This window comes from Neophocaena asiaeorientalis, unplaced genomic scaffold, assembly GCF_003031525.2.
Source record: "Neophocaena asiaeorientalis asiaeorientalis breed wild unplaced genomic scaffold, Neophocaena_asiaeorientalis_V1.1 scaffold59, whole genome shotgun sequence".
NCBI classification, from domain to species: Eukaryota; Metazoa; Chordata; class Mammalia; order Artiodactyla; family Phocoenidae; genus Neophocaena; species Neophocaena asiaeorientalis.
The window spans coordinates 19,004,452-19,024,037 of NW_020174268.1; the positions used below are offsets into that span (position 1 = coordinate 19,004,452).

Genomic DNA, 19,586 nt, shown 5'->3' on the forward strand with positions numbered 1-19,586 from the left:
ATTGAGCCCAGGTGGAGGAGAAATTAGCCTTGAGACGGCAGAGGGAGAGGTCTGACGCAAGAAGAAAGGAATTAAGGATGTGTATAGATGCAAATGATAAATGTGTACATCTCTGCCTTTGTTAAATGTTGGGGGGAATCACAATTAGAGTCTCAGTTCCTCCCAGAATACAAAATTTCCCCCTTCCCATATTGCATAATTTCTCAAAAGAAGTGTTCATGCTCTAATTCCTGTCTCCTGAACTCTTTCCCAGGAAGCATTTTCTCTCACCAGTCCACCAAAACTCTGTGTCAAGGTCACTGGTGAGTGCCGTGTTGCTAAATCCGATGCGTAATTCTCAGTCCTAATCTTATTTTACTTGCCTACCGGATAATCATTCCTTCCTCCTTGAAAGACTTCCTGTATTTGGTTTTTCCACACCACACTCTCCTGATCAGCTTCTTGCATGCTAACCACTCCTGCTGGGTTTGGCTCCTCCTTGTCTCCCAGACCCTGTAGTATTGAAATGCCCCAAGGCCCAGTCCTCAGCCCCCTTCTCTTCTTACACTCACCCACTCTCCTTTGGTGATCTTGCCCAATCGAATGGCTTTCTATTCTATACACCAGTGCTTCCTGAATTTATATCATCAGTCCAGTCCTCTCCCCTGAACTGGACTTGTATACTTAGCTGCCTGCCTCCTCCGTGTGCCTACTTGGACGTCTGATAGGCATTTCAAATATAACCTGTTTGAACTTGGCCATACCCATTAAACCTACTCTCTTACAGACTATCGCACCTCAAATATATTAATTCTATCTTTCTAGTTCAGACTAAAAACCTTGGCGTCGTCCTTGACTTATCCCACCACCAGCAGCTCGTGCACACATTTTATGTATCAGCAAATCACACCAGTCTGCCTTCAAAGTAGATGCAGAAATGAGTCACTATCTCAACTGTGTCCACCCTGGTTCAATCCACCATCATCTCTTCCTTATAATATTTCAGTAGGCTCTTGATTGCTTCTGCCTTTGGCCCCTTAAGATTATTCTCAGTGTAGCAGCCAGAGCGATCCTGCTAGGATTCTTACACAGAGGAAACACCAAAGTTCTATAGGGTGTAGTTAACCCCCGTTACTGGTCTGATCCATTTCCTTCTCTCTGCTTTTTCATTTCATCCGCACGGGCCTCCTGACTGTTCATTGAACATACCAGGCACGTTGTCAGCTCAGGGCCTTTATTATTTCATTTGTCTATAATAAACATTTTACCCCAATTAACCGTGTGGATTTCTAGTTATGTCCTTTTGGCGTTAACTCAAGTGCCACCTCAATAGTGCGTTTTCCCCTGATCACCCTATTTAAAAAGCTATCCTCCCAGTATTTTATTTATTTTGTGTGTGTGCTGTCTGCTCCCCCAGAATGTAAGCTTCACAAGGGGAGAGATTTTTGTTTTTGTTCAAGGCTGAACTCCTAGCCCTAGAACAGTGCCTGGCACATAGGAGATTTCTCAGTAACACAGACCGATGGATGGATGGAAAAGAGGGAGGATAGGAGATTGAAAAGGAGGTCAGGTTTGAAGGTTAGGGATATGAGTAATTAGTTTGCTCTTGAATATTTTGTTTGTAAAAGTTTCCTAGTGGAAATGTTAAAAAGGCAGGTAATAACTACATAACATGTAAAACCTGGGATTTTGTTTGACTCCGTTTCTGAAACATGGGAAACTAATATAATTTAGGGTGCATTGTTGATCATCTTAATGATTTAACATAGTACAGCCCCTTATAATTTCTGGCTTTATAGTACATTTTATTTCCTGTCATGTAACATAGGCATTTATATTTTAAAGGGTTGTTTTATCTGTGATGTATCTGAATCTGGATAATGAGTTACATTATATGAGGATTTCTCTTTTAATTTTTCTCAGTATTAGAACTGTATTTAACTCAAACAACTCATTGTTAATAAATTAGAAGGACCTCTGGCAACACACTAGACTCATTCTGGATAAATCCCAAGGCTAACAAGGCTTTGGTCCCTACCCCTGACACTGGTGCCTGTTAGGCTTGTCTTGAGAAAGCACAAGATCTGGCCATTCGGTGATGGTCCCTTGAGTCTGGTCCAGAGTCATTCTTGAGCTGATCATCTTTATATGCACTAAATTATAACTGGGACAAATTGAGCATCTTAAATAATATCTGTTCTTTTAATTATCGGTGTCCCTAATTAGCTTGGAAAGCTGCAGCATTTAAATTTCTTATACCTTACTGATAGTTAAGATAATGAAGTCTGGGACTCTTAATTATTAGTAGTACCACCACCATAAAACCTTTCCTGACTGTGGTTTAGTTCCACTTCATTTATTTTATTGTGTGGGTTTGATCACAGAGTAGCAGTGTCCTGCTGATTTCTTTGCAGTTATTGAAGGAAGTAAGACTGAAAAGTTTGTTCTTTTTCTGTAGCTTTAGATGTTTCTTGAATGGAAAAATATGTTAGAGTGTGGAGCAAAATCTGCCATCTAAAACGTCTATTTATACTACTGACAATTAACCTGTGCTTGCCTTTCAGAGAAAGCAGACGAACTAACCATATTAGTCCTTCAGATAGATGTCGCAGCATCTCCTAAATAGCACCGTAGGAGAGCCAGTAAGAAAAATAAATTTTGTCTTATAGCACTATAGTATCGTACGTTGTCCCACCATAATAAACATATGGAGACGTTCAATTATATGTCTAGCCCTCCTCTCTTGTCCATACGCTTGTCTGCAAAAAGAGAAATTTTCAGGTCGGGAACTTAAAAGAGTGTCCAGTACTATGAAGATCAAACAAACGAACAAAATCAAAAAGCAAAAAAAGAAACACGCAAAAACCTCTCCTGATAAGCTTTGGATTTAGATCATTTTTATAGTTAATACAATGCTGGATAATAGTAAAGAAAACTGTTCTGTTTTGGGGGAAAAAATGTGTGCTCAAAGCACATTTCTAGAATCATGGAATTGGGGGTCTATAAGTAACTTTAGAGTTTATCTGGTTTGGCCCACTGGTCTGTAGGTTCAGAGAGTGGAGTCTAGAGCGGGGAAGGGCTGAGCTGGTGGCCTGGTTGCTGGTCTCAGAGCCAAGAATCAGACACAGGCCTCCCGTGACCAGTCTCGTGGAGGGAGCTCCGGCCACCGATTAGCCCAGCTGTCTGTTCTTATCTACATCGTCCTTTACAGTCGTTAATCTAGTCGTAAGTTTGTGTTTTAATGCCTTGTGGTTTGTAAGAGGTTTTCCTGGCAGTGTAACATTTTTAGCTTCATAGTAATCCTGCACCATAAGCAGGATGCCATTTCTAACATGAGGAAATTGGGATTATAAACTTCTAATTGCTGTGCCGCGTGTGGTGCCACATTGCTAGCGCGTGCATGGCAGAGGCACATTTTGAACCCACGGCCAGTGCTCTTTTTGATGCCCTTTACTTCCTTGGATCACTGAGAGTTAGCAGAGGGATTTTGATCCACAGTTACAGAAATTAGAGATTGAAAAGACCTTGAAAATAAGAATTTATCGATCACTTGAAAACAAATGTTTTCTAAATTTACTGTGCAAGAAATTAAATGTTTGAGAGGTTTCATCCTTTAGAAGAAAACAGATTATTTATTTAAATCAGAACCCTTGCCTTTGAATGTCATATAAAGAAGTATTAAAATTATATCCAGCAGGTGAACATGGCATGCAATAAAACTAAACCAATGAAAACTACTTCCCCTCACAACCCACCCCACATTGTTAAATGTATTGTGCAACTCTTATGAATTTGTGACATTCTTTAAGATGTTAGACATTGCCCCATCTCGGCTGGCTGGTGAGGAGTGCTGCTGAGAAGAGGTCACGTGCTGTGGGAGTGTGTCTTTCCTGGAAGACCCCTTCCCACAGAAGCCTTTTCTTATTGGTGGAGGTCTGTCTGGGTATTTAGCTGTATGGAAATGTTTAGCATTCCATATGGTGTATTTCCTTTTTGAAATAGTTTTATATCAATTCTGTTTTTAAATTACTGTAAGGTAACATAATTTAGTAGTATTTTTAGAAGTATAACTCTAGTATAACTCTCTGAGCCTGCAGGAATTGGATAGGTAATCCAGTTTGGTTTTTGCATTAAAAAAAAAAAAGTTTCATCATAGATTAGTGGTTCAAAATTAGAAAAACTAAAGTAGAAGGACATTTGAAATTTGTAAATTCTTTGCCAGCCACAATTTAACCTTCTTTTTGAAAATATTTAGGAGATTATTAAAGTTATCAAAAAACAATAACAGATGTCAGGACTAAAATGTAAATATAACATTAGTAAATATTTTATTGTGTATAAAAAGATATAAAATCATGAGAATTTTGGAGCTAGATTTAAACTCTGTGTGTGTGTATGATGTGTGGTTTATTACTATTTAAGCAAAGCTGACAGTGTGTAGACAGGAAGCCTAGGCACCAGCATATCTATATAATACCAGCACTTCGTAGACACTGGATAAACATGTGATGAATGAAAAGGAATTGTGTAGTGACCTAGTTACCCAGCTGGCATGGAGCTCAGAGCCTAAGTTGCATAGCTTCTAGCATTTTTTTGCTTAGCTTACTAATTTTCTAGATTATTAAATAGGGTACATCTCACTACAAGTAGCATCTTAAGAATTTTTAAATGGTTTTTCAAATATTTCTACTTGATAAAAAGGAATAGGAGACAAATAGCTAAGTGTGCTGAATTACACTTTTATGTAGACAATGAGAGAATTATAAATAATAGATGTGGAATTGTTGGAAAACTGGTATTTGATCATTTTCCTCATGACATATAGGAAATGTTTTGATTAAGAATAGGATTTATGTAAGGGTCTCATTTAATATGCTTAATATTCCTGTACAGTGATATCCAGATACGCTTCTTCAGTGGGAGAAGGCTCTGGAGAAAGAGCTTCATTCCAGGAAAGACAGATTCCTCCAGTATGGGCTCACCTCCACAGTTGGCCTTTTCCAGTTTTTGTCTTTTTTAAAAGTCTTGTTGGTTACTGACTAGTACTTCTTCTTGTGGAAGAGGGGTGTCAGAACCCTTCAGTGCTCTGTACTACTTGTCCATGTGTGACCCAGGACCCTGTGTTTTCATTGGGTCCACAAGGTCAAAATTATTTTCCCAGTAACACAAAGACTTGACTTTACCTTTTCACTCTCATTCTCTCATGAGTGTTCAGTAGAGTTTTCCAGAGGAAACTTGACATGTGATCTCACAAAAGGTTGAAAGCAGATTTGAGACTCCAGATTTGGAAAATACATTCTACATCAACAATGCTTCTCTCTGCACTATATATTTTTTTATTTTGAAAAAAGTTATTTTTCATAAAAATGTTAACATGTAATGGGTTTATTTTTTATTAACAAATAAACATTTTAATTAATTTACTTAACTGTATTGTCATTTCAAGAATGTTATATATGGAAAATATAATATGCACCCTTTTAGGATCAGCTTCCTCACTCAGCATAATTCTTTGAGGTGCACCCAGGCTGGTGTGCACATCAGTAGTTCGTTCTTTTTTATTGCTGAGCCGTGTGGTGTGGATGTGCCATCATTTGTTTAACTGTTCACTTGTTGAAGGACAGTTGGGTTGTTTCTGGTTTGAGGCCATTACAAATAAAGCTGTACCGGTTTTTGTGTGAACGTTTTTATTTCTTTGGGATAAATGCCGGGTAGTGGAGTTGCTGGATTGTATGGTAGTTTTTTTTTGTTTTGTTTTTTTAAGAAACAGCCAAACTTGTCCAGGGTGGATAAAGGGATCCTTAGGTGTAAAAGTTTGACAACCACTGCTTTATACAAAGGTAGCTGTGAAAGCCGATATGTAACATATACAATAAGAAAATTTTCTTGTGTTGACATCATTAAACAAAAAAAACCCTTTTTTTCCCCTCAGACTTTTGAAGATTAAAGGAAGTAATATCTTATTCCTAGTTTATGTATAATCATAGGGCAGGGTCCAGTATGTTGATTGTTTTGCAGTGCCACAAATTAATGTGCAGGGTTTTCTCATAAATTTACGTAGTTATATAATATATCTCAAGACTCGTATACATTTCAGGCTCCAGTATGAGCCTGAGAACTTTTTAATTGCACAATGTGTGCCAAGACCGGGGAATACAAGAGATAAAGAAGATACTGTCTTCACCGTAACCTCCAAGAGGTAAGGAGACAGATAAGCAAGCACGCAAATGTAGTAACTGATGAGACGAAGGCGTGTGTAAAAAGCAGGAACAGAAGGGAAAGAGGGGGCGAACCGGGAGCGGGAATGAGGCTGATGGGATCTGATGGAGGGGGTGGAGGTGGAGCTAAGACTTAAGGCGTGAGTAGGATTTTGCTGGGATGCATGGGGAGAGGTATCCTCAGACTCAGCCCTGATGTGTCAGAAGAACCAAAGATGATCCCCATCTAACCATACTTTGGTGGTAACCCTTGGCTCATCTTCTTTTATCTGGGGCTGGATCTCCTAGTTTAGGGCCAGTGAGGACTCTTTCAGCCTGAGTCAAAAGTAACATTAAGAGAAATGATCTGAATAACATAGTTTGGGAGTGTGTGAAAATTAACTGTGAAAAACCGTAGCTCCTTCTGAGAGTCTTCAGGATGTGGCAGGATAGTCTTGTCTCATAGACCAGGAAAAGCAAGCATATTAATCGTAACTGGAGTTAGGTAGTAAACAGTCTTATAACTCCCTCTCCACTGCACTGATTATCTTTCAAGATGTTATCTTAAATGTGTTGTAATATTCCCAGCCAATTTATTTATTTTTTAAATGAGAGAAAGTATGAGACAACTGATTATCTATCTATCTATCTATTTTGGCTGTGCCACGTGACTCATGGGATCTTAGTCCCTGGATCAGGGATCGAACCCGGGCCCTCGGTGGTGAAAGTGCAGAGTCCTAACCACTGGACCACCAGGGAATTCCCTCCCAGCCGATTTGATAGCATCCATCTGTTTACTGTTCCTGTTATATTACTGTTATATTAGCTACACAGATAATATAGCTTGTAAAGATATACGTAATGCTACATTTTATCTTTATATTATGGAAAATATTTAAGACTATTATTTAACTTGTATTTTAGTATTTCAAATTGTGCTAATAGAATGTCTGAAATCAAAATTAAACATGGGCATATCCTCCTGTATATATGAATGTATTTCTGGCTACCTAACTTTGGTCACCCAGTTGGTCATTCAGCATTTATTGAGCTTCTCCCCTTCTGGAGGTCCACCTCTTAAGGAGCTCACAGCTTCGGGGGAGGGACAGTAGTGTAGGAAGCCTTGTGAGCCATTAGGAGTGGGCTTGCTCACAAAGTGGAAATCAAGTCACCTGCTGGAGCTGGGAGGAGAGGAGTGGGCTTGGGGATTGGAAAACAGGCGCAGGCTGCCTTCGTCTTTAAAAAATCCATACACTCAGGCTTACATGAAACACCGTTCCTCTTTCCTATAATTACTTAATTTACTGTCGGGTTATTTTGAAACAAGAAAGAACTGGATTTATCTTCCTTCTTTCTTACTGAGTAATTATAAGTTGTGCAGCTTTGGGCAAATCATAAAATCTGTCTGAACATTTGTTTGTTTATCTTTAGTAATAGCTAACATTTATTCAGCACCTGTTAATGTGCCTGTTTATTCTCTGTATCACCCCTCTGAGATCGGCACTGTTACTACCCCCATTTTACACGTGAGGAGGAAACAGCCACAGAGAAATTCAGTCAGGCCACAGGGCTGGTAAGTGACTGAACAAGGACTTGAACCCTCACAGACTGGCTCCAGGGTGTGTGCTCTTAACTACTTAGACTGTATGGTCTTGAAACTGTTCAATCAATATTTATATGCACGTGTTAGTGATCTACCCGTGATAAATTTTCATTTAATGTTTGTGTCATGGTAACAGAGGCATTTCGGGGCTGTTGATAATGCGGTTGTTATTTGGTATTTTAAATGGGAGCGTGTTCTTCTTCCTCATGAAAATATTTTGTGTTAGGAAAGTAATCAAAGTTATTTAGAGATTCAGAAAATAGCTAAAATATAATAGTCTTAAGAGAAATGCTTCCTTAGTGATTATGTGGGAGGCCAGAATTGCAGTGTATATTCTTGAGAAAAAAATTAGGATAAATACTATCACAAACAAAGAAGAGCTAGTTGAGTAGGAAATGAGTCTGTGGACATTCTGTATTAAAATACCTAGAGATTGAAGTGTTCTCTTTGCCTGAGGTAAATGACGTTTATCTCCATAATCTCACATACCTTGGACTGACAAAAGCTATGGTGCTCAGAGAGTGTAAGCCCCATGAGTTACAAACTACAGGAAGTGTCTACTGTCTTAATGCTGTACTGATAGTTTAGACCACAAGCTGCTATTATTATTTTATTAAGTTGTTTTGAAAAACACAGTTTATCTGATTCAGCCATGCCATCTGAATCTTGTCCCACCCCCTCATAATTCATGGCAATTCTTGTTAAATCTCTTAATTTGTTTTTCTGATAAATACTCCCAGTAAATAAAATAGCAAATATATATGTACATATATACATATGCATATATATGTATGTGTATATATGTATATATATATATGTTTTTCTGATAAATACTCCAAGTAATAAAATAGCAAAATATATACATATATGTGTGTGTGTGTGTGTGTGTGTGTGTGTGTGTGTGTATATATATATATATGATTGAAACAAATGCTAGCAGCATAACATGGTGTCTGCCCTTTCTGATCTGGTACAGGACCCCAGGTTTCAGAATGCCCCCACTCTGAGTTCATTTTCTTGCCTCAGACGTTTCACCGGCTCACATTCCCGAATGTGCCGTGCACACTCAGGACGTGAAGAGGCCCTTGTCCGTTTCCTCTCTGGCCAGTGCTTCCTGTCACAGCCCAGCAGCCATGTTGTGTCCCCTCTTGAAAGTATTTCTGGCTACAAAGCCAGCTAGATGCCAGCTCTCCTCCTCTCTCTCTGCACTCACACAGCACCCGGTGCACGACTTGCTGAGAATGTTTAGTTCATTGAGTTTTCACAATGGGCATTCTTTTGTTTTTTAATTTTTATTGGAGTATAGTTGATTCACGATGTTGTGTTAGTTTCAGGAGAAAATATTTGCAAATAAAGCAACTGACAGGGGATTAATCTCTAAAATATACAAACAGCTCATGCAGCTCAGTATCAAAGAAAACAAACAACCCAAGCAAAAAATGGGTAGAAGACCTAAACAGACATTTCTTCAAACCTAAATAGACAGTTCTTCAAAGACAGACAGATGGCCAAAAAGCACATGAAAAGATGCTCAACATCACTAATTATCAGGGAAATGCAAATCAAAACTACAATGAGGTATCACCTCACACGGTCAGAATGGCCATCATCAGAAAATCTACAAACAACAAATGCTGGAGAGGGTGTGGAGAAAAGGGAACGCTCTTGCACTGTTGGCAGGAATATAAATTGATACAGCCACTATGGAGAACAGTATGGAGGTTCCTTAAAAGGCTAAAAATAGAACTACCGTATGATCCAACAATGGGCTCTCTTAACTGTCCTCTCCCCACCTCCCTTATCTCCCTGTTCAGTGTTTGGCACATAGCAGAGACTGTAAATATTCAGAATGGACATAGCTGATGCCTTTGGAGGTGATTTTTTAATCCCTGGTGCTGCAGCAGCAGGAGGTATGGAAACCGTTATGTGAGGGGAGCATTCCTTGCTAGCCCTGCACCAAACTGGAGCAGGCTGCTGTCTTAGAGGAGGTGCGCGCGCACACACACACACGCACGCACGCACGCACTCTGCTGCTCTGAGTAAGCCAGAAGCAATGGGAGTGTGGAATAATGTGAGCTGGGATGGACATTTATAACATGCCTTATCTGTTTAATTGAATTATAGTGGGTTTCTTTTTTTTTTATTGAGAATACTTCTTTTTATTATACAGGTTTCATATACACAATTATTTAGGGAACATTTACAGGCAAGGAGCTCAATTCCAAAACTCCGTTTTCACCCACACACACTGTACTTCACACTCATCTTGGGGGTCAGCCCAACAGGAATAAGACAAAGTTATTGCTTTGTGAACAGACAGCTTCAATTAAATAAGAGTCTTCCAGAGTGAGAACAGCGCTCAGGATCCTCTTACTCATAATACCCTGATGTACATATGGATAAAGCCTAAAGATGTGTCTTAGGTTACCCTGTCACCTTTAAAAGCTAATATTAAAATTGAATCAGTGGGTTTTTTCTCTTAATGGCATGAAATAGTATTGAAGTTTGTGGAGTTTGCAGAGATGTTATTTATATATGCTGTGCAGATCTATCTTTCTGCAATCTGTATTATAGGGAGAGAATATTCAAATCATACATATATATTTTGAAATCCAGTTTCTCCCAAACAGTGTAGAGCAGAGGTCGTTTTTTTAAGACACTGAATTATCCTTGAGACTACATTTCAGAGACATAATTTTTGGGATGGCACTATAAATGTGTAACATCAGTCAGAAGCAGGGAACCATGACTGGGTTGGCGAATGCAAATTTATTACATAATATACCTCAAATTGCATTATTAGCATACTACGTAGATTAACTGGCGTTGAAACTACCATTAAGCAGTGAAGTATCGGGGGATTTCAGTCAGTAGAACAAATTGTTTCCTGTGTCACACCACATATTAATATGTCACCTTTGCTTTTAATCCTAAATTCTTTTTTCACCAAGAACTTGGCAAGGTAAGTCATCCTTAGCCAACAAGCAGATTAGTTAATGTCATTTTAATGTTTTTACGACTAATTTATTCCCTGATGTAAATTTTAATTTTTTACTAAAAAAGAAGTCAACGTAGTAATATCATGTTGATTCTTTTAGCCTATGTTGATTGATAGTAATTACTTTTCTGGTTGTTTTGTTTTGTTTTGTCTAGTCTAGAAAAACAGACCTGGGTTTTAGTCAAATACATCACTGTCTTTTAAAGATCAAACCTTTAATGGAAGTCTAATGTATGAAGATACAGAAACTGCTTCCGCTGATTCAAAATGGGAACGACAAACGATGAGATGGTGTCTGTGGAGCAGACCTCTTCCTCCTCCTTCAATCCTCTGTGTTTTGAATGCGGCCAGCAGCACTGGACACGAGAAAACCACTTATACAATTACCAGGATGAAGTGGATGACGACCTGGTCTGCCACATTTGCCTTCAGCCTCTGCTGCAGCCACTAGACACCCCCTGTGGACATACCTTCTGCTGCAAGTGCCTCAGAAACTTCCTGCAAGAGAAGGATTTCTGTCCATTGGACCGGAAGAGACTCCACTTTAAGTTGTGCAAGAAGTCTAGCATTCTAGTTCATAAACTTCTGGACAAATTATTAGTTTTATGTCCGTTCTCTTCAGTGTGCCAAGATGTAGTGCAGCGCTGCGACCTGGAGGCACATCTTAAAAACAGGTGAGAGAGAGGGAGAGAGAAGCGACTCTAGGCTATAAAAAGGTGGCTCAAACAAATAAACCCGATACAAATGCCAAGCCATCAGTAAGTAAACAGACAAATCCTGCACAGGAGATACAACAAACAAGTTGCATGCAACCGTCATTTAATATTATTATTTATCAAAAACATGCATGTAAAAACTACAGTCAGGAGGTACCGTTTTACACTTATCAATATGAGGTGGTTATAGTCACATGGTAGCAGGATATAATGATAGACTCTTTGTGCAAGGCAGTTTCTCAGTTTGTTTCAAAAACTGTAAATGTCAGTATCGTCTTATCTAGCTTATTATCCTAAGGAAATAGTCCAAAAGAAGGGAAAATTGTATGTAAAGATGTTTGCTGCAACATTGTGCAGAGTTCAGTAAACTGGGGTCAATCTGATTACTTAACAGTAGGGGAAGGGTTAAAAATACAGTAGTACATCAGTGCATCGGGATATCATGCAGCTGTTAAAAATTATAATATTGTTGCAACATGGAAGTGGGTACAGGCACACCTCGGAGATGTTGCAGGTTCGGTTCCAGACCACCGCAGTAAAGTGAATATCGAATAGCACAATACAGCAGGTCACACGAATTTTTTGGTTTCCCAGTGCATATGAAAGTTCTGTTCACGCTGTACTGTAGTCTAGTAAGGGTGCAATAGCATTAGGTCTAAAAACTTACATACCTTGATTGAAAGATACTTTATTGCTAGGAAATGCTAACCATCATCTGATGGCACGCGGGGTTGCCACAAACCTTCAATTTGTAAACAATGTAGTCTGTGAAGGGCAGTAAAGGGAAGTGCAATAAACTGAGGTCTGCCTGTATCTGTGATTTTATTCGCTAAGATCTTGTAAAATTCTGTGTTCAAGAACTTGACTGAACAAGAACTAGGGGTTGGAAACTTTAAAACATTTAGTGGGGATTTTTGTTCTACTGACAAAAGCTTTTTAAAAGATTGAGTTTTATCGTTTGACTTTGATGAAAGACTTGATCTTTAAAATGGTTTCTACCCTTAAGAAGGGCTAAAATTCATCTCTTTTGGAGATAGAATCACATAAAATGACCAAAATAAATGTATTGATTTCTAAATTGTCAGCCACTTGTGCAGCGTAAATCGGCAGTAATGTTGATTGCTGTGAAAAACAATGCTTAGCACAATGTACTGGACTAAAAACTTAGAAATAATAGTACAACTCTGGTACGGAACAGCTTGTCATTATGCTCACACATGAAATCATGCATTGAATCGAATCTTATCCCCTCACTTTACGAATCAGGAAACTGAGTCACAAAGATTTGGAGATAGGTAATGGCATGGTTAGACTTAAACTTCAGTGTTCCTGCTTAGCGTTCTAACATACCATGCTGACCTTACCCAGGGTGAATCGTGTTCTCTGCTGTTATGTGGTAGTAAAAGTTTCATGTACACGTGAGTATACGTGTTCATTCTGTTCCTAAATATCAGTGTTATAAAGTGAGTGTACTCCTTAGAAATAATTTAGATTTATGAGAAACGATGAGATGTTATTAAAATGTCAGAAACGTGAAGATTTATAGAGAAATTGCTTAAACTTAAGCTGTACTGTCTAAAAACAAGAGCTAAGAAAAACGAGTAGGATAGATGTATAGACTTTTGAAAATGCAAGAGTCTTAGGTTTTTGTGTGTCTTTGGTCAGCAGCAGGCATAGAGTCTGAACACGATAACAGAGACTTCCTGGAGATTGACACCAAACTCTTGAATCTACTGTCTGGGTCAGGCCTAGTTGTGGCTGAGGTTGAAGAAGATTTTAGGCTTTTCCTATTTCTTTCAGTAGAACTAGTCTTTTTCAGAGATAAGTTTCTTTTGTGACTCTTTTATGAACATCGGCTTTGGGGTATTACAGGAACTGAACAAAGTCTCAATTCAGTTAAGTATTTTGATAGCAGTGAGATAAAAATTACACAATTATTTTAGGAATATTTACTTAACTAAAATGCATATAAGAACTTAATATGTAGTCGAAGTATCAGTAGTATTTTCTATCAAGCTGTTTATGTTGACATAAAAACTTGGGAATTGCAGACTATCCTTATAGTTTGATAAAAGCTAAGCAGTTATGTCCAGTTGAAAGTTCTATTTTCCAAGTGTGCTTATTAATATTTGAGCTACTAATTTAATCATTTCCAAAGTGTCTTAGGCCTGTGTTGTGCAAGATACATTGAAAAAGGTGAATGATTTGAAAAGGTGAGGTGACTTGCTTGATGTAGGCACCTAAGAGTGACTATTGATTATAAAAATTAGAAAGTTGACACTCATCTAACGTTTGTTCAATTAAATTGTTAATCTGTGTCCTGGTTATCTATTGCTGAGAAACCAACCACTCCAAATATAGTGACATAAAACAGTGAGTGCTTGGTTCTGCTCATGGATTCTGTGAGTCAGGGATTCAGACAGGGCACAGCAGGGATGGCTCGACTCTGTTCTGTCCAATCTGGGCCACAGCTGGGGAGAACAAAAGCCCAGGACTGTAGCAATTGCAACTGAAGAATTTACTTCCAAGACGGCAGCTTCATTCACATGTCTGGCACCTTGATGGAGGTCCACTAGAGGCATGGGCTCAGCCGGGACTTGTCCACGGGAGAGCCTATGGGTGGCCTCTCCAGCACAGTGGCCTCAGGGTATTTTAAGTTCTTACATGGGTTCCAGTAAATAAGGCAAGAAGCTGCATGGCCTTGTATGCTCTAGCCTTAAAGTCACATAGCATCCCTTATGCTGTAGTCACATAACTGCCCAGATTCAAGGGGAGGGGAACTAAGCTTCACTTTGTGGGAAGAGGACAAAAAAATTTGTAGCCAGGTAAAAGCAACACAAACTAGCAATAAGAGTGATGTCATGAGACACAGAATTACGATTACTTTAATTATTAATAGAAATACAGCATTAGGAATAGTTTGTTAAATCTGGTGATTTTGAGTTTAAATTACCTTCCCTATTTGAACTTAAGAAATCTGCTTCAGTATGAGAACAGCTAACATTTTCTCCTATGGCTAAAAGTAAAACATTTATGAAAGATGACTGTGTTTTAAAATAAAATGACTAGTTATTAACTGATTATATATTAGGAAAACCATGAAGAATTTTAAAAGATGTGGGAAAGTGCTCATCTTTGAAAGGAGAACTAAAGCCCTTAAGAAATATTCTGTATATTGTATGACGCCTAGAACATGGTAGTAATTGCTTTCAGAAATTTTGCCAAGCAGCATCAACTATAAAGCATTCCTCCTACCTCTCTACCCCTCGTCCCTGCCTCATCCTCAGCAATCTAGCATCTTGTGCTAATTGTAAATGATAATATTGGGGTGTTTTGTTTTTTTTGTCGTTGTTAAATTGAGCATTTGTGCCCTGGTTTATGGCAAAATTCAGAACCATTTTTCTTTTCCTCTTAAAACTTAGAGTTTAACAGTATTCTAAAAAGTCTGTACAATATAGAGAAAGCCTTTAAAGAAGTCTTTTTGTATGCTGAGAGCTTTCCTAGTTCATCAAATGGTTTTGAAGCCTTTAAGGGTCAGGGTAGGCTGAGACAAGATCGCTCTTTCAGATTCACACTTTAACTTGGAGAGAAGTTTGTGTTTGACACATTCTCAGCAGCGTTTTTTTCTCCTATATAATGTAAAAAGCAGATATATATTGTAAATCATGTATCCGGTAAGAGTCTAGTATCCAGAATATGTAAAGAATTCCTACAACTCAACAAAAAGTCAAGTAATCCAGTTTAGGTGGTCAAAGGATTTGGATAGATATTTCTCCAAAGAAGATATTTAAATGGCCCGTAAGCACATGAACAAATGCTTAACGTCATTAATCCATTTTTAAAATGGAGTGTTTGTCTTTTTGTAAGTTGTAAGCAGTCTCTATATATTCTGGCCCTTATTAACTATATGATTTGCAAATATTTTTTCTTGTTCTATCAGTTGTCTTTTCATTTTCCTGTGCCCTTTGAAGGACAAACAAGTTTAATTTTTATGAAGTCCATTTTATCTATTTTATTCTTTGCTTGTGCTTTTGGTGTCATAGCTAAAAAACCACTGCCTAATCCAAGGTCATGAAGCTTTACACCTATGTTTCCTTCTAAGACCTTTATGCTTTTAGCGCTTACATTTGGGTCTTTGATCCATTTTGAATTAATTGTTATTGGAGAACATGTGTGTGATTTAATACTTTAAATTTTATTGAGGCTTTAAAAAATATTAATTAATTAATGATTTTGGCCAGACCAGGGATGGAACCCGGGCCCCCTGCAGTGGAAGCGCAGAGTCCTAACCACTGGACCGCCAGGGAAGTCACTACTGAGGCTTTTTTTTAATGGCCTAGCGCACAGTCTATCTTGGAAAATACTCCATTTTGTACACAAGAAGAATGTGTGTTCTGCTATTGATGGGTGGGATGTTCTATAGATTTCTGTTATGTCTAGTTGATTTATAATACTGTTAAAAGTCTCTTTTCTTGTCCTTATGTCTAGTTGTTCCATCCATTATTGAAAGTGGGATATTGAAGGCTTAGACTATTAGTTTTTTTTTTTTTGTTTTGCGGTACGCGGGCCTCTCACTGTTGTGGCCTCTCCCGTTGCGGAGCACAGGCTCAGGACACGCAGGCTCAGCGGCCATGGCTCACAGGCCCAGCCGCTCCGCAGCATGTGGGATCTTCCCAGACCGGGGCACGAACCCGCGTCCCCTGCATCGGCAGGCGGCCTCTCAATCACTGCGCCACCAGGGAAGCCCAGACTATTAGTTTTGAATTGTCTATTCTTCCTCTAATTCTGTCATTTTTGGCTTCATGTACTTTGAAGGCCTGCTGTTAATTGTGTTTGTAATTGTTATAGTTTTGTGGTAAAGCAAACCTTTTCGTTTTGGTAGAATGTTCTTTGTCACTAGAAACAATTTTTGTCTTAAAGTCTATTTGTCTGAAATTAGTATACCCATTCAGCTCTCTTTATGTTAATGTTTGCATAGTATATCTTTTTCCTCTCCTTTTAATTTTGACCTATTGGTGTCTTTGAAATGTGTCTCTTGTAGACAACATATAGGTGGATCCTGTTTGTCTTTTTCATCCATTCTGCCAATCACTGGCTTTTGATTGGAGTGTTTAATTCATTTATAGTTGATGTAATTACTGATAAGGTAGAATTTATGTCTGCCATTTTGTTGTTTCCATATGTCATTTCTTTTTTGTTTCTCTAAAGGTTAATCCATTTCTTCCCCCCTTTTTTTGTTAAATAGATATTTTTTTGTTAAATAGGTATTTTCAAGTATGCCATTTTAATTCCTTTGTCATTTCTGTTCATATCAATTTTTTGAATTATTTTCTTAGTAGTTGCCTTGGGGATTGCAATTAACATATTAATTTTCAGCAGTCTAGTTCAGATTAATACTGACTTGATTTCACCAGTACACACAAAATTAGCTCATATATACCTTCATTCCTTTCCACATCCTTTATGCTGTTATTGTTAGACAAATTACATCTTTACGCATTACATGCCCATCTAAACAGAATTATAATTATTGATTTGCACAGGGTTGTCTTTTAAACCAAATAGGACGAAAAAGGAGTTATAAACCACAAAGCACTTTAATGCTGTTTTACATTTATCTATGTAGTTACCTTTACCAGCGGTCTTTATTTCTTAATGTGGATTTGAGTTACTGTCTAAGGTCCTTTCTATCAACCTAAAGGATTTCTTTTAGTATTTTCTTATAGGGCAAGTCTGCTAGCAACAGGCTCTTTGTTTTCATTTATCTGGGAATGTCGTGATTTCTCCTGTTTTTGAAGGATAGACTTCTTGGTTGACAGTCTTTTTTCAGCACTCTGAGTATGTGCTGTCCACAGCTTCCTGTTCTCCATAGCTTATGAAGAGAAGTCAGGTGGCAGCCTTACTGAGGGTCACTTCTTTGTGATGAGGTACTTCACTCTTGCTGTTTTCAGCATTCTTCAAACTTGAAAAGATTTTGGTCAATATGTCTTCAAAAATTCTTCCTGCCCTAATGTCTCTCCTTATGGGACTCCCATTCTGCATATGTTAATACTCTTTGATGGTTTCTCACAGGACCTAGAGGCTTTATCCTTTCTGTTCATTCTTTTTCTTTCTATTCCTCAGACTGGATAATCTCAGTTGACCTACCTTTAAGTTCACTGATTCTTTTACCTGTTCAAATCTCCTGTGAATTCTTCTAGTGAATTCTTCATTTCATTTATTGTACTTAGAATAAATGCACTTATTGTACTTATGTTTAAATCCAGAATGTTTCTTCGGCTCTTTAATATAACTTGTATTTCTTTATTGGTATTTTTATTTGTTGAGATATCATTCTCATATTTTCCTTTAGTTATTTAGACGTGGAGTCCCTCTGTTCTTTGAACATATTTATAATACTCGATTTAAGTCATTGTCTTGTAAGGCCAATGTCTGGGCTTCCTTAGGGACAGTTTCTGTTAACTCCTTTTTTTCCCATGTATGGGCCATACTTACTTATTTCTTTGCACGTCTCTTAATTTTGTATTGAACACTGGACATTTTAAATCATATAATGTGGCAACTCTGGAAATCAGATTCTTCTTTCTCTTCAGGATTTATTATTGCTGTTTGTTACTGTTTGCTTAGTGAGTTTTCTAATCAGCTAATGATTGAACAGAGAACTTCTTAAACGCCTGTAACCGATGCGTCTCCCACTCTCCCCAGGGGGCTCTGTGCGCACAGTGGGGCACACCTTCAGCACTCAGGCAGTTGACACTCCTGCTTAGCCTTCATCTCCTGCTTTCACATAGCTTCAGTGTTAGCCAGAAGTGAGAGCTTAGGGCCTTCTCAGCTCTTTCCTGTACATGCACATAGCCCTGGACATTTCATTCCCTAGCTTTTCCTTTTAAACTTTTTGATTAGCCTTTTGTTTGTCTACCTCAGGCAGCCACAGTCTTACACAATTGCCTTCCCCCGCCACCCCAACAAATGCCTTTGCACTGAGTAAGCCCCAAGTCAGGTCAGATAAAGACAGCCTTGCGAGTGAGGTCTTCCAGGGAACCAACAGGTCACTTAATGACAATTCTCTACAAATGGGGCTTTGCAGGTGCTCCAGTCTGCTCTTCCAGTGGCTGCCAGACTCCTGATTCCACTGTGATTGTGGGCCATGGCTGTCCCAGGCTACTGGGGGAGGTGGGGATGGGAATAGGGCACGTTCAAATGCTACAGAGCTCACTGTTCGTAAAGACGCAGCCATTTTTCTTAAATAAATGCACTCCAGATTGCTACAGAACCTTGGCTTATTTCCAGAGCTCAGAAATTTTTCTGACAGTTTTTGCCAATGTTCGCGTTGCTTTGTGGAAGAGAGGCTTTTCAGATACCCTTAATCTAACATTTTCACTGATGTCACTTAAAGTGATGTTTGCATGTTGTAATCCGTAACTCTTATCATTTTTCTTGGTTCTAAGATACTCACACTCTTTGAGTTGCATTAAGTACTTGGCATTGTGTTGGCACTTGTGCCCCATTTGATTTTACCTCTACTATTACTGCTGCCACCACCACCACTAACCCTAGTACTGCTACCAGTAATACAGTATGCTCTGTTACAGTGTGTGTTTCCTAATGTGAATCATCGTTATTCAGGGAATGATGCCACCATGCCATAAATCAAGCTAGTTCATATGTGATTTTCCTCCATAAGGAGAGCCAGAATAGTGGAATAAAATTATAACCTTCAGCAGGAAAGGAAAAGTCCCTCAGTTTGGCTGTAGGTGCTGCAAGAGCCTTTGGGCTTTATTTAGGAAAAATGTAAAGACACACCTGCATGTAGAGAAGCCTGCCTGGGGGGCACAGCCCTCAGCCTGTGGCAGGTCACACTGCCTCCAGTGCCCTTGTTAAGGGCAGCCCACTGTCTCAGGGCTCCACTTCCACCTACATCGTCTGAGCCCATGCCTACCCTGATGTCATTCAGTGGTGCAGGCACTTCTTTTCTGTTGTTTTTAATCATGTGTAATAGCCTCTAAACTAGCCTCCTGCTACACTCAGTTACCTGCTGGAATGATCCCAGTTATATCCCCCTATGCCAATTGCGGTTTGTGTTGTTATTGTTA

General features: G+C 38.7%; 1 protein-coding gene across 1 annotated transcript in view; it reads left to right on the forward strand.

The window, feature by feature from the left end:
- LNX2 (ligand of numb-protein X 2) overlaps positions 1–19,586 on the forward strand; it is a 79,770-nt gene that overhangs the window by 25,464 nt on the left and 34,720 nt on the right. Inside the window, exon 2 of the mRNA XM_024755515.1 lies at positions 10,933–11,451. Coding sequence (XP_024611283.1) covers positions 11,045–11,451 — 407 coding nt within the window. The 5' untranslated portion in view covers positions 10,933–11,044. The remainder of the gene's footprint in view (positions 1–10,932; positions 11,452–19,586) is intronic.